This window comes from Triturus cristatus, chromosome 1_2 (genome assembly GCF_964204655.1).
Source record: "Triturus cristatus chromosome 1_2, aTriCri1.1, whole genome shotgun sequence".
NCBI classification, from domain to species: domain Eukaryota; kingdom Metazoa; phylum Chordata; class Amphibia; order Caudata; family Salamandridae; genus Triturus; species Triturus cristatus.
The window spans coordinates 666,669,381-666,697,374 of NC_140580.1; the positions used below are offsets into that span (position 1 = coordinate 666,669,381).

The 27,994-nt window shown below is 42.3% G+C and overlaps 1 protein-coding gene across 1 annotated transcript; it reads left to right on the plus strand.

The window, feature by feature from the left end:
- The first annotated feature begins 302 nt into the window (after positions 1-302).
- On the plus strand, positions 303-27,920 carry LRIT2 (leucine rich repeat, Ig-like and transmembrane domains 2). Its single transcript, XM_085608489.1, has 3 exons — positions 303-421; positions 973-1,754; positions 21,554-27,920. The coding sequence occupies exons 1-3, from the start codon at positions 303-305 to the stop codon at positions 22,372-22,374; spliced, it is 1,722 nt and encodes a 573-aa protein (XP_085464615.1). The 3' UTR covers positions 22,375-27,920.
- The last annotated feature ends 74 nt before the right edge of the window (positions 27,921-27,994 follow it).

A 27,994-nucleotide genomic window follows, 5' to 3' on the forward strand; every position in this document is an offset into this window, starting at 1 on the left:
TCTGCCCCTAAATATTCTTCCCCCGGGCAAGGAATCTCATTTTTTCCCGCCATATTTTCTGTCATGGTTTTGGGAAAAGTTGAGTCCATTTTGGTGAATCAGGTAATGTGTGTTTCGAGTTTGTATTCAAGACACAGACGACTTCTACTCTGGATGCTGATTCATTAGCCAGCTGCCTGCCCTGTTGTTGACTTGTCTCCTGCGCTCATCCCGCACGACGTCAAGGAAGATTACAGCTAATAGGATTTAAGATTTAGAAGCGGTGGGCATGTCGTGTGTGAAACCGACGCTACTTCTTCCAAATGAGGAATATGGATCTTATTCATGATATTTTCTTCCTGAGTCTTGTTTTATTCAAAGCCAACCCCGCGCTTTCCTCCTGTGTGACCGGCTGCTCCTGTTCAAGTGATACTTTTGGGAGGTAAGATTCGCGTATATCGTATTGAAGTAGCGCCCTTACTGCCAGGGATTAGAGGCATCAGCAGAAACTAATAGTTTCACAGAGCACGCCATCAGTATGCTCGGTTTCCAAATATATTTATTTTTATTTTGTTTGGGAATTTTTGTAAAGTGCTTCAAACCACCAGGAGGTCGCATCAGAGCGCCTATATTATCAAGTTATTTTATATGTTATAAGGTAAATGCATTATTTGACTTTAGCAGAGCCACGTAACCAGGTTTTGTCCAAATAAAATTAGTAAGTCAATTAACAAAGAAATATGAGATAAATACATATGCGTAAATGTTTTTCATCAAAATGAAGTAGATTTTCTTTCCTCTATTTGCCTTTTTGTATTGTCTTCATTGGTACCGTTATTGACTTTTCCAAAAAATAAATAGCTGTTCGTTGTGTAGGAACTCAATATAGCAACCCATATTCATGGCTGAAGGGTGCATGGGGGCATTTACAAAGCTTGGAGAGATTTCTCTTGACTTGCTTATAAATACTGTCAAAAAATATTCATATTACAGGAGTCTGATGTGTATGGCGACTCCTATGAGCAGGATCCCAGAAAACATTCCTGCGGACATTCGAAAGATCCGCATTGAAAAATGTCACCTAACAGAGCTGCCACGCGGTTCGTTCTCCACTGTCAGTGCCTTGGAGTATCTGTGGTTGAACTTCAACAACATCACAGTCATCCACCTGAAAAGCCTGGAGAACCTGAAGGATCTGGCCGAGTTGAGATTGCAAGGGAATAAATTGCGCTCCATGCCCTGGACTGCTTTTCAGGACACCCCAGTGTTGAAGATTTTGGATCTGAAGCACAACAGACTTGACGTTCTCCCTGAGCATGCGCTGAGGTATCTAGGCAACCTGACCTACTTAGACTTATCGTTCAACCAGCTTACTGTCATCTCCAAAGATGTCTTCCTCCATTGGCCGCTCCACCAGAAAATTCAGGCGGGAGTAAAGAGACCAGAATCGATGTCCAACGCAGTGCTGGCCTTGCACGACAACCCGTGGATGTGTGACTGCCGCCTGAGGGGCTTCGTCCACTTTGTTCAGACCGTCAGTCCTCCCATCATCCTCATGAACTCCTATTTAACTTGTGCCAGTCCAAACTTCCGCGCAGGCAAGTTCTTCCATGAGGTGGACCTGAACACCTGCACAAAGCCAGAGACCTCTGCCCTCCTTTCGAACCTCACTGTGCAGGTGGGGTCAAATGCCACTCTGACTTGTTTGGTGCAGGCAAGCCCTACTCCCACAATTTTGTGGTCCTATCCCCTGAAATCTCTCAGAGCATTTAATGGTAAGTTGTGCATTATTGATTCTCTTTTTAGGGGTTTTGGTGCACCTGGTCTAAGCGGAATTCACTGTACCACATTATCTAGGTTCAGACCCCAATGCGTATTAATAATGGGAACTAGCAGGGTGTACGAAATTTACATGACAATGCTATCATTTGCGTTTTTTGTGAATTTCACATTGCGTCTGCTATGTGGAAATCTAGAAAAAAAAGCTACCTTGCGTAAATATGCAGTATTTACAACAAAATTATAGCGCATGCAAAACGAGAATGACCAGAACGCGAGCAACAGTTGCTCATAGCATTTGTGTTTTTGGTGCTATTTGTTAGTGCAAAATGTGTCATTTGGTCGAAAATGGTCAGGATGATACATTTTGCCATAAAACATAGCATTGAGTCCAGAGTTGCATTTTGCTTATTTTTGCAACATTTCCTGAAGTTTTCCTGAAGTTTCGCATAACTATGCAAAAGCATATTATGCAAATTTCGCACAACCCCAAAATTTGGAAACCTCAACATTATTCTATTGGTCACTGTGTATACAGTGAAACAGATTGAAGAGTCCTATGTTGACCGAATTTCAGCCTTAGCCAATGAGTAAAAGCTCTTTTGAGCGCAGAGTTATCACAGTGGTGCTTAGTTACCAGTATATACTCAGTGAACACCGTACCTATATTATCGTTAAGTTGGATGCTGCAGAAGTTCAAAGAGCCAGTTTTAGAAAGACCGAGTGCACAATAAGGACGCTGTTCATGGAATGATTGATATATGCATAGGTTTAGCCGGTATTTGAGTATGTGCTCAGTCACTAAATTGCACAACCAAATGAAAAAAGTTTCAGACTTTCAAAGTTTATTTGCGGACCCCACTGCCTTTGCTGCAAAATGGCGAGATTACGGAAAAAGAAGGATTCTATCTGTTATTTATTGTCATGCTTCTCTCTTCCAAGGGCCGTCACTTCCTGTCTCTTGATCGCGATCATGTCTAATCTTTTTTGCATGTGTTTTCCTTTTTAGTCACTGTTTTGCTATCTTTCTCTCCAACCTTCTTTCTATGGTGATAGAGTAAGAAAAATTTGTGGATACCCCGGGTTTCTAGTTTCTAGTTTTCAGATATGTCTGGGTTTGGTAGATTTCCCTACATGTTCACCGAGCCTGGTGACCCCCTTGCAAAATCAGGTTGTTTTGTGATTGATAGTTTTTGATACCTCCGCAATATGTTTTGGGCCCTTCCCTTGGCTGGTACTTGGCCCACCCACACAAGCAAGGTACCATTTTAACAGGGAGACCTGGGAGAATTGTAGGTGGTAAGAAATTTGTGTCAGCCCGGTGATCCCACAACCTTCTCACACAGAAATATGAGGAAAATGTGCTTTGTCTTTTAGCAAAATCTGAGGTTTGGAGGGGATTCTGAATAAGAAAACTTTGGGGGATCTATGCAAGCCACACCTCCCTGGACTCCCCCGGTTGTCTAGTTTTCAGAAAAGTCTGGGTTTGGTAGGTTTCCCTACGTGGACCAAAAACACAGGTGAACCCCTTGCAAAACTAGGTCGTTTTGTGATTGATAATTTTTTATGCCTCCACAATACATTTTGGGCCCTTCCCTGTGGCAGGCACTTGGCCAACCCACACAAGTGAGGTAGCATTTTAATGCGAAACTGGGGAACATGGGGTGATAGGAAATGTGCGGCTTCTTTCTGCTTCTGGAAGAATATGGGAAGAATATGGCAGAGTAATGCAAAGAAACTAGTCACATTTTGAGGTTTGCAGGGCATTTTGGGTAAGAAAACGTGATGGAATCCATCAGAGTGACACCACCCTGTACTCCCCTGGGTTTCTAGTTTACGAAAATATCTAGAATTGGTAGATTTTCCCAACTAGATACAATGTACACCTTGGCAAAGAAAGACAGAAAAGGCAAATATTGCCTCACAGCTAACTGTTCCTCAAGTACACACACATACTGGTTGGATTTGGCATGAGAAAACATTCTTTTTGTCTGTGGGAGGAATGTGATCAGGAAAATGGCAATCTTTCAAACTAGCCTCATCCTCCACCACTGCTTCTCTAGGAACTCTTCCCTGTTCCACTAAAGCAAGGCTTCCTATCAGAGACTGCTGAAACTGAACAAATGTCATCTTTGACTCTGGAGAACACTCCTTAAATACAACAAAGGCATTGTAGCTTGCAAAATGGAAAAATTGGATAGACAACTTCTCATACCAAACGTATGCCTTACGAACAATAGTGTAATGTTCCAACCTCTGATCTACTTGATCTACTATACACATGTGCTTATTGTACTTTAAAATGCACACAAGATTGCGCACTTCAGCAACCTGAGCCCAACCAGTCACAGCTGAAGTATTTTCATCATGGATGGTAGTCAGCATATAGACATCTCTCCTGCCAGAAAATTTCAGAGCTAGAAGTTCATCACTAGGCAAGGCACTGCACTGTCCCTTTCCAACTTTTTACAAACCAGCTTTTTTTGAGTAACCTTTACGGTTAGAGTAGATTGTCCGACAAGCAACAGTGTCCACTTTGAACAATTCCCCGAACAATGGGACACCACAGTAAAAGTTATCTAGGCATAAATGCTGACCTTTGTTAAAACATTCCTCTACCAAGTTCCCACCCAATATTCTCTGTAACTCCAAAAGTGGATGGACAACCAGGGGAGGTCAATACTGGAATCCCTACTAGTGTAGAACCTGAAATTATAGACATTTCCAGCACTACTCTGAGAAAGCATATACAGCTTAATTCCATAACAAGCCCACTAGCTAGGAATGTACTGACTAAACACCAATTGGCCCTTTAACAGGACCAAAGACTCATTCACAGCTATTTCTTTACCTGGCACACAGATCTCTGAAAATCGATCTAAAAACATCTGAAGAAGAAGTAAGTATCATTTACGGCTCATGGTTGCAGGAAATATAGCCGTTGCCATCAAGGGATTAGTAGACCACTATTGGAAGACAGTGTTAGGCCCATCAAAAAAGTTAAACCCAAGAACTTCTTCAGCCCATCCACATTTGTGGGAGACCACCGGGTAGCTCTAGACTGGGGCTTAAGTCTGGCACTGTTGTCACTCAAATGCTTTCAGCATACAAATTAGTCTGCTCAACAATTTCATCCAAAAATACATCGTCAAAAAACAACTGAAAAAAATGTAGAGGCAAAAACTTTTCCCTTACGAGGGACCCAGAAGACAATTTTTAAACAATTAGGGGTTCATTAGGATGGCGGAAGAATCACCACCGCCAGGCTGGCGGTGGGGGTCCTTCCGCCATCACACAGGATACTCCCACCGCCGAATTAGGATGGCGGTGGAATCCCACAATGTCCACTTTTTATATTGAAGAGGAGCACTCCGTTGTAATCTGGTTAAACTGTTTAAACTTGAATAATCGTTTTAACTTAGCATGCCACAGTGGTAGACATGCTCTCCTTTCATGCCTTCATTCAACTCTTCAATATTCAAGTACTACTAACTCTGTGCACTATATGTGATGTGCCTTTGCTTACATATATTCACAGTAAACTCAATTTCAAAACTCGCTTTGTCAATATAACACCCTTACTTGTACAATGTTCAAACTATTTATTAACACAAAAACATTGCTTTGAACAACATAATTTAATATGTTGTAATCACAAAAATCACATTCTTAATATATGCAACATCTAGCAGAAATTTCAATTAGTGCTTGAGACATATTCATGCTTGTGCCCAATGCATTTCGGGCCCTTCTGTCCCTTCTTCGAAGGCTGAGTCTATCAACAACATAAATGTTTCTTCATTACAATTTCATCCAATGCGCAGGGAAAACGTTATTGTAAACTGAGATTTATAACCAATGCAACCGCTGAAATGTTCACAAAGGACAAGTTTCTTCACATTTTATGTGATGAAGAATGAGGCCTCAAAACCTCAGTTACCAGCTCAACAGCAAAGCGTTCTGAGAGATAGTATCTATTCAGAAGCAAAAAGAATACTGTCACATAACCAATCCAGAGGAAAAGCAACAAAATGGTAATCCAAATGTATATCCAAAGAGGAACAAAGTATGTATTTTTCAGCCAACTGATAAATGCATAGGTTCCATGTGGAGGTGTGTCTGTCAAATCCGAGGAAAAGTCATCAATGTCGGCAAAAAAGCCTTAGGAAGTTTGTGCAAATATAGGCAGCTCATTAAACTGTGTAGAACTGGTATTTACCTCCAATTGTATGGTGTAATAAACACCTTTGTTTTCAAATCTGTGCATTTGCACATGGTGATTGTATGGTGTTGGTAGAGGTGACTGGAAGTAGATAAACTTCAGTGTCAGATGTCTCCAGTCAGGGAGAAGAAAATTCAATGTTGGTTAATAATAGATTTCCTGTAAGGTGGTGAAAGAAGGCAGGTAACTACCCAGGAGCGCTCCTGGCCTACTATGTAGAACAAGCCACATGGCGTGGTTTGATGAGCTCAATAGACACATATCTCTTGTGTTTACTACCAACAGGGGGTGGTAAAAGTACAATTCTGGTACCTTCAACAGCCAGGACATGTACTTGTGCTCTATAGGAAGGCCCACATTCTTTCTTGCCCACAATCTTCCCCCACACTAGATCACCGATCTGTAGAATCCAGCCAGGAGTTGCTGGTACTGCCTGCAGTTCTGCCTGCACCTAGCTAGTGGCAGAACGCTTTTGTAGCTCATCATGGAACTCACTCAGTTCCTGTAAGACAGGCAAACGTTCACTGATATCAAAATGCGTTTCTGCCGCCACTGTACTAGGATTGTCAAAGTCTGGAACCAACAACTTAACCCCAAACAGGACTCCATCGGGAGTCCAACTCCTCAAGGATCTTTTTGGCAGATAGTTTAAGGCTCTCTGAACCCAATACAGCTGGTGGACCCAACTGCGACCTGAACCTATTTTTCCAGCTATTAAAGACTGCTGTCATGGTTTTTTCTTTCCACAACCTAATTTCTCTCGGAATGGTAGGGCAACAAATATGCATAGTCACACCCACTGTTCCCATGGTATCCCGGTAAGCCTTAGAAGCAAACGCCTTGCCCTGGTCCATATGGAATGAGGCTACTGCATATGTACTGATGAAGAGTTGCAAATCTCTTATAACAGAGCATCAGCCGATATCTGTGGCCGTAACCATAGGTGTTTAGAGCAGGAATCCACAGCTAACATTATGCATTCATAAGAGCTGTCAGAGTGTAGGGGCCAAAATTGGTCCAAATAAACCAAGCAAGAAACTTTTATTTGCTGTAAAATATCAAATTTTAGGACATACTCTTTAGTCTGTATAGACCTGGCCACCAGTAGTGATGCTGCAATAGTGAAATTGTAGTTGCCACCCCTGCGTGAGCAGATGCTAGACCCTCATGTACTGCTAGTATCAATTCTAGCCTGCGATCTGAATTAGGGATCATTCTATTCCTCACTCTAGGAAGGTGAGCAAACTGAATAGTTTGTGCACTTACCTGGCAGTGTTATTTTTTTGGGAAAACCTTTCAGTAAGGGGGTGCCACAGCGTGTAGCTATGACAGCCTTCAAAATGTCTACATCTATCCTCGTGTTAGAATGAGTCACTGCTGCTACGGCAGCAGTTTGCACTGTTGCCTATGCGGCTTCTTCAGCCAGTGGATTCCCTGCAACTTATATTCCACACATTGGTGACTCCATGTGTGAATAACATAGGCTTGTGGTACACTTGCTTTAAGTTTTGGCACCTGTCCCCAAAGCGTTTTATGCTCGATAATGTTCCCTTTAGAATCTCTGAATCCATTCTGGCTCTAATAGTGTAGCTACTCATCATAAGACTGGACACAATAATAAGAATCACGTTCAAAAAGTGGGGGGAATTCAGAGTCAGTTATCTCAAGTACCAGAATTAGAGCCTGTGTGAATGTTTTAAGAGGCTGGAATTCTCCATTTCTCATTATACCCTTTACCCCTGTGCAAGCCGCAGAGTTGTATTGGTTTGTTCCAACTTCAGGCTGGGCAAAACCATTCGTATAAATTATGAAGTCATACTGATCGAGAGGCCTCACTGGGTAGAGGATATTCTTTTTCATATTGTAGGCATGCTTGTGTTTGTAGTGCACAGTCAAAAACATCATCTATATCTGTTGCTGTAAGTGAGTTAGCCCACTTTATTCATCTATGATGTAGAGCTTTTGAGTTAGGAACGCTGGCCTGTGACAACCAACAAGGCTGGAATCAGAGTTACCACAAAGATGTGTTTTCCTTGAGCCAATGATCTGTCTTTCACTACAGTTGTCTGTACTTCAGTCAGTATTATTTCTTTTGGTGAAAAACACATTTTTGCATTGGAATATACAAGCGATTTAAATGCAATTGGTAAAGTGTCACCCTTGTTGAATGTGACATTGTGTATTATGTGGTCCCTGTATCTAAGCAAATTACCAAGTTTGTCGTGTTCAAACGTGTGTCTAAGTATTTTGCAGCTACAGTGTCAGCTTGAACTGAAGGCGAGATCTGTGTGTGTTCTGGTGTCCAATATGTGTTTGAAAAGTCTGGACAAATTGGATCATAAAAGTGGTTTAGTTCATTGTGCATAATCTGGTATACATATTGTACCAAAATTCAGAACACCTAAAAGCGATTGAAGCCCTTTTTTTTGGTTTGTGGTTGTAAAACCATTTGCTTCTCTAGGAAATGTGTCACTAAACGTTTGCCTTCATTTGACAACTCGTTTGCCAGGAACAGGACACTGAGATAGGTAATTTCTTATTTTTTTTAAGTTAAATTCGTAGCCTAAGAGAGCATTTACCACAATCATGTGATCTAGTCTGGAGAAGTGTGTTGCTAAGTCATCTTCCGTTAAGTATATGTAATCAACATAGGACAATGCTTTGTCATCAACAGTTTGTAATAGGTCTGTTACATGGTCTGAGATCAACCCAGGGCTATTTTCATACCCTTATGGCAATTGATAAAATAGTTTTTTAGAACCAAGGGCGGTAAATGAAGTCAGATATCTGCTTTCAGGCCCTATGTTCTGGCAGAAAAAGCCGTTTGATATGTCTAATGTTGTTTTATATTTTTTGCACACTATGTTGCTCATTAGTGCCACGCCATGTGCATTTTGAACTGCAAATGTGCATGTAGCACCATTCAATTGTCTATAGTCTAAGACTAAATGATATGAATCATGTAGTATCATCACAGGAAATAAACTATTGTTCATTGGTGAGGTGCAACTTTCTTTTGCACCCTGATATTCAAGTTGTTTGAGTATATCTATAACCTGTTGTTTGGCTTCACCTTTAATGGGGTATTGTGGTTGCACTTGTGGGCTGGAACTTTTGGGTATTATGTGGTAAGCTAAATTTTCATTCCATCCCACGTGGTTGCAGTATAATGCTGGGGATTGTGCAAGAGCCGACTCCTTGGTGTATGTATGTTTAATTGATTCTGGAATGAAGTCAGAAAAGTCTAGTAATATTACACACTCTCCCCGTGGGGCGTGTCTAACAAACTCAGGTGGCCAATCTTTTTCAGCCAAGAGAAAGTCATAACCAAATGATAAGTTCTCCCAAAAGAGAACATTAATAGTGCATGGTATATCACCCTCCATCTGGAGTTATGATTCATACAACTGACTTGGGGCACTTAATCTCTAGGCTGGTGTTTCTACCTAAACATGGTCACTCATGGCTACTGCCAGCAGACACTCTATAAGATTCTGGCAAACTATTGTGACTTCTGCTGTGCTTTCCAGCAGAGTCAGAGCCCACTCATCGTTCAGAAGCAGAGTCCTCGATATGCGTGGCATGTTTAACTATTATCCTAGCCACTGTCTTCTTTTTAATTGAGGCTTTTGCTGTGGAAGTTTTTCTTCCTTTTTTATTATGAAGTCAGAAGAGCATTGTGAGTTCTTCAGTTTCACATACTCCTCCAACCTGCACTCTGATTGATCATCTTCCTCTCTCTGAGTGTTTTTCGGATGATTCCTGAAAGGAATGAGAAGGACGTGTATTGGTATCCTGATACCTATCAGGCTGTTTAATTGTTTCATCATTATTTAAATTGCAGTGCCTCTCACAGGATTCCTGTTGAGGAAATCCTCCCCATGGTTTAGTCTTTTTTTATTTTTCTTAGTATGCCAGCACTTTTTAAAAGACTCTGGTGCCTGTTTCGAGTTATCATTATCTGAATTTTGAATCAATAATGGCAGCTGGCGAAACTGGTGCCGCACCACCTAAAATTATCACTATTTTCCAAGCACAAGTTGATCACCTCCAATGACCAGCTGCTCATTGGTCATACATTAGAGATAGTAAATACATAAGCGAGAGGCAACATAAAATAAAGCATACACAAAGGAAAATTATACAAGAAACAGCAACAATCAGCCTAGTGGGTCCTTTTAATTTGCATCTTTAATAGTGTTCTTCTCCAAAAAGCACCAATGCAGGCAACGTGTTTCACCTCAACAGAGGCTTCCTCAGGGCTTCATGCATGCAGCAAACATGAATGTTAGAATATGCATGCTCAACAAAAGGCACAAACTATCAATGCATTTTTAAATTCACATCAATTTAATAGATGTTAAAGTATACATACTCAGCAAAAGACACAAGCTATTCAATGCATTATTTAGTTCACATCAATACCATGGAAACTCACACCACATAAACCAATCATTAAAGCACAAAAAAATCGGAAAGAGACTCTTTCACCTAAACACAATAAAGTCAGTACATAAAACATAACTTGTCTTACATGGGACAGTTGGACTAGGGATCTACAATGTACTAAATGTTGTAATATTTTAGACCCATCACATAAGTTTTATATTTAAAAAGACGTGAAAATATAAAAACACATCTATAGTGTCAACCTACATTAATATATACCAATGATAAATTAAATAATACAATATACATACACAAAACAAATCACAGTACATCAACTTAAAAGAGACATATGATGTACATGAAATTAATAGAGGGGACAGGGAAAGACAGAAGAAGACTATCAATACATTACAAGAGAAACATGTGGTGCAAGACTTAGAGGTTAACACAGTATCAAAAATATAGTTCAAAAAGAGGCCCAGAAAACCCCCAAAAGCCATAGGAAAGAAAGATTAGTGTAAAGCAGTGCATAGCACGTCACGCTACACTATAGTGCAAATGTGCTCCAAGAACACCATCGTAGGTAACACATGTAAAATCTTACCACTTTTACATGTCAAGCTAACATCATCCAAGCTGCATAAACAGAGTCACAAGGGACAACTAATTGTCCAATGTGCAATATGGCAACAAACACGGTCATAAATAAACGAGGACCTTAATGACTGAGAAGAATTCCAACTAGACTTCCATGAAAGGCAGAAGGGGAAGGACAGGGGCTAAAGGGTAAACAATACCAGAGACACCAGTGCACGAAAGAGAAAGCATTCTCACCATTCTATCCAAGTGTTTCCAAACAACTTAATTTTTCATAAAGCAAAAATCCATACCTTTGTTTAAAAACTAGTTTTTGTACACCAAAGTCTTTGAGCAGTAAATGTCCTATTATAAGGATAGAGGTTACGTATGCAAGATGTGGGAGTCCATCATAGAGCTAGTGAAAAACACTAATTGGGGAAGCATGTTCAAGAATAGACCGAGTCCTATTAACAACACCCTATTTTGCCAATGTCAAGCCAAAGAAGTGTATTATTACAGCCACATAATCTAGCTATATAAAAATCAATGCTCCAAACAATACTTGGTACAAGCAGAAAAATCTCCATTATATAAAGTGCATGACACACTACGGAATCATAAGTGAAGTGCCCTTGAGCCATTGAGAAAATGTGTTGAACACACTTTATGGTATAACATGCATATGCATTACCATGTAGACCAACAATGGCACAAAAAACTAGTCTATTCAAAAGCAGACTTGATGTCGACATTCATATACTATTTATCACCCAAATCAATGATGCAAAATTGCATCCATATATCATGCACCATAGCTATGTATGGAGGGGGATATTCTCAAGAACGTGTGACAACCACCGCAAAAGTTACTTAACTCAACCCTCAACATCGCAGTCCATTGCGGGAAATTTACGCCGTGGTAACCAGGTATTCACAACACGGCGGTACCATGCGATAGTCACCAGATAATGCATCAACTGACTGCGTTAAAATCAACGCCACGCCGCCAAACTGCGAAACACAACGCCCAAAAAGCTGCGATGAGGCCTATCGTTATACAAAAAGCAGCGAAAACCAGTGGCAGGCCTGCAAATCCCACGCGTCTGGCGGGAAAATGCACTATAAAAGCAACAAAAACAACACATCAGAAAGAAGCCAATGTGCATAGCAACATGGATGCACCCTGACCGAGCGCAGAGGCCAACCAGAACCCCGCAAGCCCCACAGACCACCAGCAAGGAACAACGGGGTCGGGGAAGGCCAAGGAGAAGAGGGAGAGGAAGACGGGATACAGGCTGCAGGAAAACAAGAACAGCGTCACGGAGGTGACAGAACACAACCAGCAACTGACCCACAATCAGACTACCGTGAATGCAGCCGGATTGTCGATGAGGCCAATGGAGGAGGCCAAGAGGCGCTGGCATGACATGAAAATCGAAACCAGGCACAAAGACGCTGCCAACAGGAACGCAGCAACGGCGACAGATGGTGGGAGTCGTGCGCCACAGGAGGAGCTGGAGGAAACGGCGGCCATAGTCAACAGTGCGGAGACGGTGCAAGGAGTCGGGAGTGCGGACACAGCTCGGGAGGACCTGACACAACATCAACAGGGTGAGTAAAGACTAGGGACTGGGGGGACAGGTGGAGATGGGCACAATGGCACACATGCACAAATAAGCAGAGCACACTGCACACCCACAATCTCCCTCATCCCTGTGGCACAATGCAGCACACACACATAGCAATAACAGCACATCCAGATTGACAACAATGTGTTACAATGTGCAACCCCGACACTGCAGAACAGAGGACACAACTGGCTCCGCACACGCGCAGAAACAGGCCCACTAAAACTGACAGAGCTGGAAACTGTGAAATGGAAATGTACGCATAATCCCTCACACCCGTCATGTAGTCCAAATGTACACTGTCCCGCATCTAAATCCTGCACCTCCAAAACAGTCACAATGTACATTGTCATACAGTCTGCATGTAAACAAGAACAAAGCGCCAACACACATGTCAACACAATGTCAACATGCATCTCTCATCCACATTGCATAGGGACACAAAAACCTCTAGCAGAGCACAGAAGACCACAGATCAGTGCTGCTGGAGAGGACCACCACACCTTCGACACTGACGCCCTACAACAGGCCATGGACATCCCATGCAACCCACCACCAGAACCAGGGCAGCCAAGCTACTTAGAGGAGAGCCCAGCCCCTGCAACAGACCACACAGCATGAAGCACCTGCAAACACAGCAGGCTCACAACACTTCACCGACCCACACATGGCACCCCAATGCCAGGTGTCAGAACACCAAAAGGAGGTGGCCCAACAGGTGCGGGTGTGTACCGAACCCATGGAAGGCGAACTAGATCACATACATTGGTGTCCATTACCCTTCAAGGTCCACCTACACCCCACAAAAGAGACCCGCACTGCCATAGAGACACATGCAGATGCACATTCTTAGTACAGAACCACGCCCAGGGGCACGCACATATCAGTCACACACCCATGTTGACTGCATACAATGGCACAGTCCACTGCTCTTACGAATTGTGTGGGTGATACTAAAGCTACATGTCCAAGCTCTAACCCGCTGCCTGCGTGATATTTCTGCATCTGCTGTACACAGCACAAAGTAATGTCCTAGGGCCCAGGGCCCTCATGCATACAACAAGACGACAGGGACCGATGCAGATATCATGTTGAACTGGCTACAGGCACGTGCACCCGGCCCCTTTATTGGCAGGGCCACATGTACAGTGACGCCTGTGCTGGATGTGTGTGGGGTGAGTATAGGGCAGCCCACACGGAGTGCTTGGTGCTGGCAACAACTTGAACAGTGGACACCAGTGCAATGGCAATAGAAAACACCTGCATAACAGAGTCAACTGCTGAGCAACATGGAGGGAGCCGGAGCAAGTACAGAGGTCACCCAACATACAAACAGAAGTGTCTGTGAGTTTCAGTGCACTGCGGTTAGGTCCCCAGTTCTGAGCGTGCTCATGTGAAGAAACTGTCTAGGATTGTGTCCCTTCTGGACATTCCTGATGCAGCTGCAATGGCGGGGTGTCACACATGCATCATCTTCATCATCACCGTCCCAGGTTTCCCACACTGCCTGAGGTGACATTGCTGCGTGAGCTCTCCACAGCACATAACCAAAACAGTAATGGTTCATGGTGCACAGAGCTAGTGGCACCTGGAGTGCTGAGCAGGGGATCAGGCAGAAGATGGCATCCACGACAGGTGCGGGCAACTCCATCAGTCTGCCAGTACGACCGTTTTGACACTGGCAGTTGGCGGTTGGAGTTGGTCCTGGCGTTGGTGGCTTGTGCCTCCTGCGGTGATGCGACGTCCGGGCAGGTCAGGACTTGATTTGATGTGTAAGCCCTGGTGGGCCGCATTGGAGGCCGGAGACAGCGGACAGCGCAGGGCCACAGACACATGGCATTGATGAACCCAAGGCCATCACCTCAGATTCCATCCAACATCTCAGAAGAAGGGGTCCCGGACCTGACCAGCACAGAGTTAGTGGCCCCAGATGCACTGCGGCCGGCACAGGCACCCCGCCACGGGATGGTGACTTGCGGTGTAGTCAGATGGGCCACAGGAGCTGAGCGGGTCCTCATCAATGTCCAAGGTGTATGTGGCAGAGGGTTGCGGGGGACAGTGGAAGGTGTCCTCCAGGGAATGATGCAGAGGGTGGAAGCTGTCCGGAAGCAGCAAATGGAGGAGTGGAATGCCACGGCATTGTTTTAGCCACAAAGTCAGTATCACCGACAAGATGGGGATGACAACCCCAAGTCCATGGACTCAGTTGCCTCCAAAGTTCAACCACAAAGTGTCCATGGGTCTCGGGGAACAGACTTAGTGGCACTGGGCCTGAAAGGGGATGCAGTCTGTGTTGAGGCCTGTACAATGACATCAAGTCAGCCATAAATAAATAAAGATTGAATTTGAATAGTGTGACCTACTCGACCGCAGTGTAGGCCGATGGCGTAGTCATCAAGGGCCCACAGGCAAGTGTGGTTGGGATGCCAGGCACATACTTGGTGTCACCACATCGAAGGGAGTAAAGTGATGTAAACTCTGCATTAATGTGCGTACTGATCAAGACTCAGTCCCAAATGTGTGACCTACTCACCCGCAGCGTAGGCCGTAGGCAGCGGTCAGCAAGGGCCCACAGCCACGTGTCATTGTCTTGCGATGCACAGAGTTAGTGACACCAGGGTAGATGTTGGTAGTGTTCGATCACCTCCGTAACAATTATTCTTTTACCCTTCCAACTGAAATGCATCATCCTCATACATCTCTCCTTGCGTGCAATGATATGTACTCTGCCATTGACAAATCAAGACTCAGTCCCACATGTGCGAATGACTCAAACGCAACGTGGCTCGAGCGCAGTAGTCCACGTGGGCCCACGGACACCTGTGGATAGAATGCTATGCACAGACTTGGTGTCACCACATCGAAGGGAGTATAGTGAGTTAAATCTGCAATACTTGAAGTTCTCGGCCATAGTGTAATCAAGACTCAGTTCCAAATGTGCGACCTACCTTTCCGCTGTGCATGCAGGTGGAGTAAGTCAATGAGAAAGGAGTACAGCGGGCCAGTGTCGCGGATGGCCATGATGGTCTGAGGAGGCTGCACTTTCCCTCAGTTTAGTTGGTTTGTTGCCCTATTGGGGCTCCGGGCTGCATGTTCAGTTGCCCGGGTGCATATGTTGTTCTTCATGTTTGGCTCTGGGCTGTGCTCCCTTGTCTGTTGACGGTTGTTGGACGACTTTGCACCAGGTCAGAGCAGGTGTTAATTTCCTGCTGCTAAAGCGCCTTATCGCAAGTTTTGTGATCTTATCGCCCATCTGGCTGGTCATTGAGAATGTTGTGGAGTGGTGTTGTCGCAGCTTTTTGCACGGGAACGCCTACTCTGCATCTCATTAGCGATAGTTGCTGGGGTCATCTGTGGCGATGTTTTTTGCGGCTGTTATCGCAGGTAAACTGGTGCTATGAGCTGTTAGTACCAGTTTGTTAATGGGGTGATAACTTTGTTGCGGCTTTGGCTGCGCTAAAGTGCCATTAACTTGGCGATAGCTCCTTGAGAATATGCCCCGGTATGTCATACACAGAAAGGCACTGCTTGTGAAAAATGCAATGCGGTGTTGACGATGACATGTATGCGGCAATAATAACATTTCATTTGGGATTACCCTTACGTTGTGATTTATTAAGTCTGGCTCCCAAATTATCTTGACCTATTGATGTATAGGTTTCTGCAATAATTTTAGGTAGTTTGCACACTTGGTGTGCTATAGCAACCTGTGCGAGTCGTTGGTGTACTGCCAATGCTGCTGCTTCCCTTTTTATATTACTTAATATCATTGCAGATACTGTAGCAAAACTGCTCATTAATTTCATCCCCAATTCCAGGGCCATGGCAGCCCCGTATTCATTTTGAATCTGTTTAATCACCTCTGGCAACACAGTCAATGAGGGTGTGCCATTCCTTATGGTATAGATCGCAGCAACTGCTGTATCCCATGTGGCACAGTCCTCTAATGGGAGAACTATCCCCAAAGGAAGGTACACTGTGAGAATTCTATTTTTTTTTTGTGGTCCTGTATGGGAAAACACTGCTTCAAGGTGGTTTGTTTTTTGTCCAATCCAGAATAGAACATTGTAATGTTTGACGGGAACCTTACCCATATTTGCATAATTTGTCACTGGACCAATTCTGGGCATCACTAATTGTGGTTGTGCAGCTTAAACAGCCCTTGCTGGGCTTGCTGTTATGGTTCGCATAACAAATTGTATTAGTTGTCTGTATAGTGTAACTATCTGTGTAGGGTATACCAAGTTCTGCTGCTGTGTGCACTCTTATCTGAGATTATGCTGTATATCCGGCTAGGACTGGCCATGTTGGTCCCTCATTAGTGAAGGACCCAGTCTGAAATTTTCTAATGTATGTGGTAGAGCACCTAGGAACCAGTTTATGTGTTCCTGATCTATTCATGGAAATTCTAAATCCTCATATGCTCTATAGCTGTTTGGTACTGATGCTTCAATGTATGTGTGAAGATTCCCTGTGTTGGCATTTACTGACGGGAGTGTGACCCATGAATAGAATGCTTCTATTCTATACGCTTCGTGAGCCTCTACCATGAAGATAACACCCCCTCCCACTTGAGGGAGCCAATGTTGTATTAACATTTGTGCAAAAGTATGTCTGCAGTTGAGTGGTAAATTCAGCTGTCCTCAATAGGTAATTTTAAGTTGTGGGACTCAGAGAAGGTAACTATTATGGGGTAATCCTTTTTTTTTTTAAAGGTTCAAGCTTGAATTACCTATAGTTAGAATTAGGGGTTCCCTATTTTGTTGAGGAGGATTTACCCCTAACACCACAGACATCTCCAGTTATTGATGAGTAGTACTTTGGGTACATGAAAGAAAAACTACTGAGGAGACCCATTAGGTAAGTACCCGAGCTAGAATGTTGGTGGTGCCATGTCCTACGGTTCAGACTATTTCAGTAAGACCGTGCATTAGGACAACGTACACATCAAATCTAAGTGGGACTGATTCCATGCACATCATCAGTATATGTTGACCTTAGTACTGGCCTTAGTACTGGCTAACTCACATTGCACTATCTGGACCCATAAACCCTGAGAGGTACCGCATGGAATGTGCAACCTCAGAACATGACAACCCTGACTCCCCAAGAAAATCATGGAAACAGATCTAACCCTTTCATTAGTAACTCAGGCATGCTTAAAGGGAAACATAAGAAATACTCAAAATTGAATTTCAAACATTTATTGAAGCAATAAAATTCTTGTGTAAATATACATGCACTGCATTGATTAATAGAAGGAAACAAAACATAGTAATCAGCATTACGAGAATAGTAACAAAAATAAACAGTTCAACTATTGTGCTGTTACATTGAATATAGAAATACATACAATTATATCTATACTCCTACCGGAGGCTTCCTATCCTAATGTGCATAAAGTGTATGGATCTGCCAGAACGCCCTAGAGTGGTCTAACTCCCAATTTACCTGAGGGTATGTGGCAGCTGGAGCCCATCTATGGTGTAGAGCAGCCCACCGCCCATCTCAGGATGGTAATAGGATTCAGCTTGGCTAGAATTCTGGCATGGGGTGCCCAGCAGTGCCAGTGAAATGTTCCTCTCCTCAAACAAAGGGCATGGAGAGTTTTTATAATAAACTTCACCCATACTCTCTATGCCGGAGTTCTAGTCTGGCTGTTATTGTTTATTGTACTCTTGCAGAGCTGTCGCCGAAGAGAAAACAACAAACAACAACATTTTGTGCAGTGAACTTAGTCCTTGTACAGAACGTTCAGGGGTCTGATAATATGCCTATGAAGAAGTGAAAGTGTGAGCAAACCTATTTCTGAGAACATTTTCCCAAACGGGTGCGCAAGCAAATACATGTTAAATGTCATCATCCAAAAATATGTTAACTTTAATCATGTGCATGTAAAATGGCTGTGTTCTGGGCCCAGGGCCTATATAACCACCTGACAGCTGGAGTTGTAGTTTGTGCCAGCTAAAGTGGAATCCTATGAAATATCTTGGGCCCTGAACGTATGTTTTATGACTGCTCAGAATCCAACACCCTACCTATGAGGCTTTTAAATCCTACTCTTCAGTACATAAGACTAGCTTGCGCCACTTTGTCTTTTCATTCCCTATTTTGGTTATTTTCACATCCTCTTGCCTATTGAAGTTCTTTCAATATTTCAAGTATACACCCTTTCTCCTCCCATTTACCACATCCTCCTTTTTGCAGCATTTAGGCACAAATTTACTTTCATTTTACATTGTGGTTGTGCCACTTTTCTGACACAGCAAGATGCTAAATGTTGGTTGGTGTTTACTAAGCCACACAAGGGCCGACTTACATTGCCTTGAGTGGCTTGGTTAAGAAAATGTGGTGCAACACAGTCCCCCTATGGTATGTTACCTTGCACTGCACCCGGGAGCTGTTCCATGGGTGGAACATGGTTGTTGCCATGAATCTACCCTTGGATTTTGGTGCATTCCCAGATTTACTAAGGTAGAAAATGCATCAAAATGCTATCCTTCCCCAAGTAAGGAGTTAAGTGGAGGAACAAACATATTTGTGGATATTTGTGGATGTTTACTTCTCTTTGTTACTTCCTTTTTCTATGTGTGATTAATTCTGCCAGAGGAAATTGACAAACAAGATTGCCTTCCTGTTTAAAAGCAATCCTGCCTGTAATACGGGCACGCTTGCACTATGGTGCAAGGTTTCCTGCATTGGCGCTAGGCAGCTACAAGTAAGCCAGAGAAGGGTTGGTGCTGAACCATGTCTTAGTAGATATGGTACTTCTCAGCACTTTTCCAATCATGCAATGCAGCACAACAATTTTGCTTGCTGCGTTGCATGAACTTTTCCCAAAATTTGGAGTGGTGCACCACTTGATAATAAAGGTAGTTTGTCAATAAGTCATATAGTCTTGATTTAGTTTTCGTAATGAATCCTTTATTTTCAAAAGTATCCAAATACAGACAATTGCCAGCCAATGCGTTTTGTTCATATACAATGAACTTCTTCAGGGCTGTAATTTTCAATATAAAACACATAAATATATGTACACAAAAACATATTCATATATACATGACACAAGACTTTGGTGACAAAGCAGTGGGCAAGGGAAAGGAACAGTTATGTGGAAGGGGAAACGTGAATAGGGATGAAAAAGAATCAGAAATGCAAGGAAGCAGGGGAAAAAGGGGGAAAAGAGGGAAAAAGGGGGGAGCAGGGGGGTAGACATGAGGTACATGTGGTAAGTTCAAACAGGAACCAGAAGGAATAGAATCATCATTACAGTATCAGAACAATGGGTATATCATGATACCAAGAATTCTAAGACACCCGGTTGACAAGACTACATAAACGGGTTACATAGCAACAGGGTGACACGGCAACATGTGGGACGTGTATGGAATGTATATACATGATGGACATGTAGTGGATTGTTGTATTAAAAGAAAATCTGCCTGTGCACTGGTGAGTACAGAGAGCATATAGCCCCAGCTATGGTATGATATATGTGACACGGTAAGGATGTTATCCAAAGACAGTGACCTTACTTATGGTCAGTATAAGATGTCAGAAAGTTCTAAAAGTGAAAACATAGTGGGAATCATGTCCCTGTGGGTGTGTGGCATGTGGAATATAATGTATATACCAGCCTCTCCCCACCGTCTAATAACTATCGTCAGTGAGGGCACAGAGGAGGAGAAGGGGCCCTCTGCCATTTGGGCGGAAGCTACAGTGGAGAGCGGGCGGTTCCGAAAACACAAAGATCAGAAGCAAGCACAAAGAGCAACACGTAACAAGGGTATGTACATACCATAGATTGAAGTACGGTCCTGGGATAGAACATGCACATGTACAGTGTGGCTGCGTGGGCCTCCTTGATAAGGGGCAGCATGCAATGAATCTGGTTGGAGAAAGGGAACGTGTGAGTACAGGTCCTCCGTGACACAAGACGAAGAGAGCATTGGGGCACGAGATGGGGGTGTTCGAAAGGAGAAAAGTGTGTGATGGCCAAGTGACATAACGGGAAGGGGGGTAATGAAGACAATGCATGTATGAGAGGCACGGGGTGGGGAAAGGAGCTTCCGTGATTATAGTCGGTGTGAGTGGCCAAGTGTGAAGGCTCACACACTGGGGGGATACAAGACCGTGGGTAGATGATATAAAAAGTGGACGACATAAAAAGTGGTTGTGCGCCGAGCAAGGTCAAGGTGAGGGTAAAGAGCAAGAGGTCGGCACAGGATGGAGCCTGTTCACTCAAATAGTGAAATGCGTAACCACAAATGCTAAATGAAATACTATTCAGAAAGTATTGAACTTTTTATAAACATGCTCCTTAATTTCTACAACATGCATTCTCTTTGTACATTCGCTTTATCTTCCTTTCAATGTAATTTTCTGCTTTTTTGGCCCACTCTTTGCTTTTTTACTGATCCTTTAACTTTTTTTCCATTTCTAATTGTTTAAATGTATATCTTCATTACAATTTCAAATTTCTCTTTCCATTTTCATTTCCATTCCAATCAATACTCTATTGTTCGATGCTCATTTTCTCGATAACCGTCCTCCTACACTACCGTTGATATTTTCTTTTCACTATTTTCTTCCTTTCTTTCCAGCATTTCAATTTAGCATTTCACGTTGCTAACCTAATTACTCTACATTATTTCTCTTCCAACTTCAGTTTATCTTCCATTTCTATTCCATCATCACTTTCACCGTTGAAAAGGAATACCCTATTTTCTTTACTTCCTTCTTCTGTTTTTTGCAATTTCCTGTCCCAATAAATCCTCTTAATGTTCATATTTATATTATGTTTCTCTCACTGAATTGTCCTTCTCTTTTCCTTTTCATATTCTTATCTCCTGTTGCAGTCGTTTGAAACCTACACTGAGAGCAGAGGCCAGAGTGTGAAATGTGATATGTTTGAGCCTCATTCTGATGTGAACTTGTTTCTCTAACTGCCCTATTTTGGTTTTGTTTTATTTTATAGTATCTACATCTCACATAAGTGAAGACAAAATGATATCAGAACTGGTCATCCCTTCCACACAAATTCCGGATCAGGGCACATATAAATGCACAGCAACAAACTTTATTGGAAGCTCCTCTACTGAAATCTCCCTCAATATTCAGTTTCCCGAGACGTTCATCCCAGCACCCTCTTCCCTCTTCTCATCATTCCCTCCTTCAGTCTCAGATGAAAATGTGTTCATAGACATCCGCATTTCCAAGCAGACTGTGTATGGTATTATCCTGGAGTGGTATGCAGCAACCGAGAACCCATCAGAGACCTGGTTCACTATCTACTTCGGCACATATGAGACTGCCAAGAAGGAGATGATATACATTGGTCCTGGAATCAACACCTATGCAGTGGACAACCTGCTTCCAGCGACAAAGTATGAGGTGTGCATCACGCTGAAGAACCAGCCACCCAAACGAGGTCAGTGTGTCATATTTGTCACTGGTAGTGACCTTAGTCAACTTGAGCAGCGAGAGAAACTGATCCACATTATTGTCATTGTGTGTGCTATGGTGCTGGCGGTGCCAGCAGGCATGTACGCGTGCACAACAGAGACCAGGCTCAACTGCCTGGAGCGGTGCTCAGGGATGTGTCGCAGGAAGCGCAGCACAACGAAGACCCTGAAGAGGGAGCATACCAAAGAGAGCACCTTCGACAGTTTGCAGACCAACAGCGATGTGGAGCTCTGCCAGGGTGAGGCCAAGGAGGACAACCGGCGGCGTAGGCTTTCAGAAGACAAGATCAAGAAGCCCAAATCAGAGAAAAGAAACAATGCTGAATTATATTAGTGGGCATTATGCTCTTATTTACTTTGCTTTTTCTCAGACTCACAGATGTACAGTATCAAACAAACAAACTACCACCTAGTAGTACATACGTTAAGTATGGTAAGCAGATATTTTCTCTTCAGGCTCCAGTTCTCGGAAACTAAGACCATTTCTCATTGGCGTCCTACAGCAGGAGGATAGGGTATATTATGATTTGATACAAGTGGGTAAGACTTTCCAGAACTGGGTAACTTAGGCTACAAAAAAAATCTTTTTTTCGTAGCAAATTTTATTTTGCTTTATGGGGCACTGAGCAGAGTCCAGTTGATGTTTATTCATTCAGAAACAGATACAGCCTACATGTACACTAGAAAAGGCTGTTGACGACCATTCTCGGTTCCTAACAGTACTACAACATAGCTCACCTACTATCAAAAAAGCACAATTTTCAGCAGTTTGTTTTCATTTAATGGGATTTGACAGCTGGAAAAGAAGCTGGCACAAGTTGGTGCTAGAAGCTGGTACAAATGGGTGCTAAAAGCAGGTAGTAGCAGATGCTAGAAGCAAATCATTACTTCCCAGAATGCACACAAAAGGGTGATCTTTCTATATGTCAGGCTTGGGAAATATGCCTGACTGGATCCACGTTCAGCCACTCTTGCAAAGCATGGAGAGTGTCTTTTATGAACTCTTGCAAGAGTATATGTTGTCAGTGGTGTTCCTAGGCAAGAACCACACCAAGGTCTGCCCAGTTCTTTTCTGTGACATTGTTAGCAACTAGAGTGAAACTGCTATGGGCATGGAATCCAGGTTTCCTTGCAGTCTTAATTTTTTAGACATGCCCTTTGATGTATTAAGATATTAGCTCCTGATCTGCAGGCTAGAATGTAGACTAAACATTAGAAGGAAGAAAATGGAAAGAATTGTGTTTTTTTGCAAATGCATACACATGTATGCTAAAGTGGGTCTGTTCATGTCTGAAATCATTTCCTTGAGCAGTGTAGTGTGTCAAGGGCCTGTTTTTTCCCAACTCCTGCTCAATATGTACATGAGACCAAATTCTAGGATCCGTATGGTACATGAACTTCAATTTTTAGGTCTTACCCACAGACAGCTTTTAGGTGTTTGTTGCCGAATACCTACTCTGTGCTACACCAATATTTAGAGTAGGCTTTGGGTCAGCCATTTGCTTAACATTGATTTGCTTTTTTGTATGTGATATTTTCTCGGTTCACGTTCAGCATCTTTCCTACATCTTCTTGCATTTGTCCCTTCCCTGTAGCATGACTTCATTACAATAATGTAATCCTTTTGACCGATTGGATTACATGCATCCTTACACAGCTCCTCATTAGGGATCTACATGTTTCTTTTTCTTTCAACACTCCATGGAAGTGCATTAGTTTTCTTGTTCTCTCCCCTGGGGGTTGCTTCTCTCCTCAATTCCCCACCTCACGCCATCTAGTTTAGCCTTTTTAAAGCTGTTTTGTAAATCTCCATCCAGCAGCTCCTTCCTTGCTCCTCACTCTTCTCTGTACCCATTGCTCCTGTCTAGGACAGGATTGTGGAATCAAAACTGGTCTTTACAAAAATACTCAAACCAGCCCCACACGCTTCCTCTCCTTACTTCTCATTTTCCATCCATCAATTTCTTTCATCTTCTTTCTTCTCTCTCTTTTTCCTTTCTGATCACTCGCTCTCTCTATCCCTCTCTCTACTTCTTTCCCTTTCTCTCTCTTAAAGACCTGTGCCTGTTGCAATTAACTTTGGGGAGCTGGGAAAAGTGACAGAGCCTCAAGCAGTGGCCCTTTCATTTCAAAACCAGCCTCCAAAAGTTCCAGTACACCAGGAAAATGCCAGATAGAACATAAAAAACAACCCTACCCTGCTCCTGCAACATTTATGTGCACCCCTCAATGCCTCATCTAGTCCATTGTTGCTTGCCTCCCCCTCACCTTTGCAATTTATTTTTCATTTTAATTTAATTTAATTTTAATTTTCCCAAGATTTTATTGATTTTTCTTCAGGGAAAAAGGGTAAAAATATGTATACAAGACGTATACATGCAATTGTTTGTTTAAAGCTTATTACCCTCATTTCTTGCTGAAGATATTCAGCAACATTTACAAAACAAGATATATTCAGAACAGGTGAAAGTCCAATACATCCATTAAGGTACTCAGAGATCATGTGGAAGAGTATTTTATGTTTTTATTTCTTCTAATGGCCAGGGGCTGCAATTTGCTGCCAGGGTCCTCCATTCTAAAATAAGGAACATTAACACATTTTCTATAACTTTGTAATTTACATCTCCAAAATGGGTGAATGGACGTCCACCATCTTGGAATGGTAAAGTAAAGAAGAAAAAAAGTGGCTATTGCACGACCCATATGTGCAACTGTGTGATGACACATACATGCATATACATCATTACACTAGAAGTTTTATTTTGTTAATGCTAATAACCATTTAATTTTTCTGCATTGGCAAAGCCAAAGGATGAGATCTATTGACTTTGCCAATGATTTTTTAAACTCAGTCTATGGACTTCCATATATTATTACAACTGGGGGAGGTGATTTCTGATTGTCTTAGGGATAACCACAAGGGGATGTGTCATGGACAGCTGACCATCAATGGGTCCAAACCACAGATCCTGCAACTATAAGTCAATGCAACAGCTGTCCAATCACTATGGAACTCTCACCTCCCCAGTATTTAAATATCCCAGAAAGTGACTTAAACTTGATGTAACCTGATGAAAGCCTGCAACCTACACTTGCAAATTGTCAAGGATAATTCTCAATTTTTTTACAGCACTTAATTTGATAACACCGATCATACCGTTGACACTCTTGAGATGCAATTATATCATTGCTTTGCATGTAGTTATTGATGTATACCAGGGCAAGAATACAAACCTAGAAGGCACCTGTAAGAGTAATTTTAAGGCTCTTCAGCTTCATGAAACACATCACCATGAGCAGATTAATAGGCTCTGCCTTCCTTTCAAGAACTCCGCCGCAGAGTTGACAGGGAATTTTAGATTGCTATAGGTCTAACCGGCTAATTTGGACAAAAAGAGTCCAAGCTGATCAGTGACCCTAAAGTTAGGAAAGTGAAATCAGGAGGGTGAATACTATAAACATGGGGCTCCCAGTTATAAAACTGCATTCTGACATGAAAAACAAGCATAGGCAAACCCAATACTTTTGACTGTTGAAAAATCCAATAAAAATATCTGCTGCTGTGTTAAACAACACCAACAAAATTACTTTATGTATACTATGTATGAGTAAAAAAGATAATTAAATATGTGATGACCATATGCACTTCGTGGATGTACAATAACCCCTGAAATAATCCAGGAGAGGTAGAAGGCTACACCTAAGGAGCCAATAGAAAGAGAGAGACACTGAAATACTCCAGAAGGCCGATCCAGGATTCTATTGGCATTGTATCGAAACCAGTGATTGATGGTTCATGAGTCAAAAGAAGCCACAAGCTGAAAAAGACTGAAACAAAGCCTGTTTAATAATATATGTAATAAAATGTGTTTGCCCTGAATTGTGCAAGCGCCATTTCACATCAATTTTTTAAAAAAAACTGTCTGTTCAGAAAATTCCCCAAAACCAACTCACTTAATTAGCATTAGAAGACCCGTGTACCTCTATCTGTTTTAAGTTACATGGATAACATCTTGCTAGAGAATTTGTCCAGTGCTCTGAAGTAGCTGTAAGGTTATAAGTGGACCAGTGTTAAAAACCGCCAAAAATCCCTGTATACTTTGCTCATGTGCATGATATTTCAACGTCTACTGGGCTTATGATCTTCAGTGAATGCTGCAGGAACAGTGCTCGAACCAGACACCAATATGTTGTTCAAAAATCCTTTCAGTCGGTGTATTAAACCGTTGCCAAATAAAAACAATGAACAAGCCAAAGAATGCATATTATTGGCCATACCACAATGGCCACGCCACACTGCCTTTAATGGTTTTAATGCGCAGTACTATTGTAACCCAGTTCAATGGAATGTTATCCTCGTCAAGAGGATGAAATACTGAGGTCCCGATTCACAAAGGCCTCTGCACAGTGACGGAGGCCCAGCAGTCATGGTGGGACCTTCGTACTGCAGTTACCCATTGTGGCCAGTAGCGTAACACAGGCACTCACAGCCCCCACGGTGTGGGGGCCCAAGCTCCACAGGGCCCCCTCTGCACAGTACTCTGCCCCAAGAGTTCCTTAATGAGTCTGGAGTGGGCCCCTCCACGTACCTTGCAGGGGGGCACCCTCAAGTTTCTTTATGCCAGTGATTGCGGACACCCCGGCCACGAGTGTGGAGACGCTTTGTGAATCAGCTCCCGGGTTATGAGCTGACTCAGACCCCCGAGCCTCAATGCTTCTAACAGCTCTCTGTATCAGGGAAATTTGCTTTATAGACTATCTTAAAAAACGACACTAACAGAAAATTAAAAAACATAAGAGGTATGCAATTTTTTATAAAACAACCCAAAACGTGAATTGTTTTTGCCACTTTCAGTTTTATCATTGCTCAGTTTATTGGCATCATTTTATCCACCTTAGAATGGTAAAAGACTGAGGCCATCTTAACCAACACCTCATAAATATAGTGATCTTGCAAAAACACCGCACGTGATCTCGGTATTCCGAAATCTGCAAAATAGCTGCTCATCCCAGATTTTTCCCAGTACATATTCCGCAAAGTAGTATCTGGAAAAGTTTGAATAGGGAAAAGAGGTCGCTCAGATGGACATTGTGCAGTAATCCGATGTGCAGACTTCGATTTCATGGATGAAATCACATTCCGACCTCTAAAATACAGAATTGGCTGGTAATTTCCCCTGACTACATTATAAGGTGCAGAATTTCTTTTTTCCACTGGGCGAAATTACAAGAGGTACAAGTCCCAGTTACTTGTAAAAACGGCCTAAATCAACATTTCAGCAGGCGTGTTAATCACAGATAAATTTGTGTTGGTCAAAGATTACATATAGCCCTTTATCACCTTTACTATCCTCTGCAAATATTTTGAATAAAATGCTTTTAATAATATTTAGCATTTAATCACAATGTATCTTAAAATGTGTTGTATTTTTAAATGAAAATATATTTTTTGTTAAAATGCTTTAAAAAGCCATGGTAATATTTGGAAAAACAGACCAGTTTTTTAAATTAAAGATAGTTTATAACATTTCCCATCACTTCCTACAGGAATAATGTATTAATTTCTTACTTCAGTCAGCCAATGACGGAAAGGCAAAAGCATAGTCGTTTTGGCATTGGAAATTTTGCTCAGCGTATTTCAATATACCTATGGTAGAACATGGTCAGCCACGTTCCTATAGGTAAAGTACCTTATATTTTCCATGTGTATGTTTTCTACTATCAAGAAGCATGTACCAAATATTACACTAGGTTTTATATCGTATGTTTTATCTATAGCTCATGCTTTTATCTTTTCCTTTACTTTAGAATTCCCCAGTTACAAAAGCTGAATGTGTAGATTCTTGAAGCATTTTTAGAGAAAGCCACTTTCTTTTGATGTTAAAATAAATAAAAAAATAAAAAACATAGGTATGGGTCTGTTTATTTCTAGCATCTCCTGTTAACTTGGAACA

Bases quoted from the DNA above. Each gene is read 5' to 3' on its own strand.
- LRIT2 (XM_085608489.1), top strand. From the start codon at position 303: ATGAGGAATATGGATCTTATTCATGATATTTTCTTCCTGAGTCTTGTT. The intron at 422-972 runs GTAAGATTCGCG...TTCATATTACAG, and splicing joins TCAAGTGATACTTTTGGGAG to GAGTCTGATGTGTATGGCGA. The intron at 1,755-21,553 runs GTAAGTTGTGCA...TTTATTTTATAG, and splicing joins ATCTCTCAGAGCATTTAATG to TATCTACATCTCACATAAGT.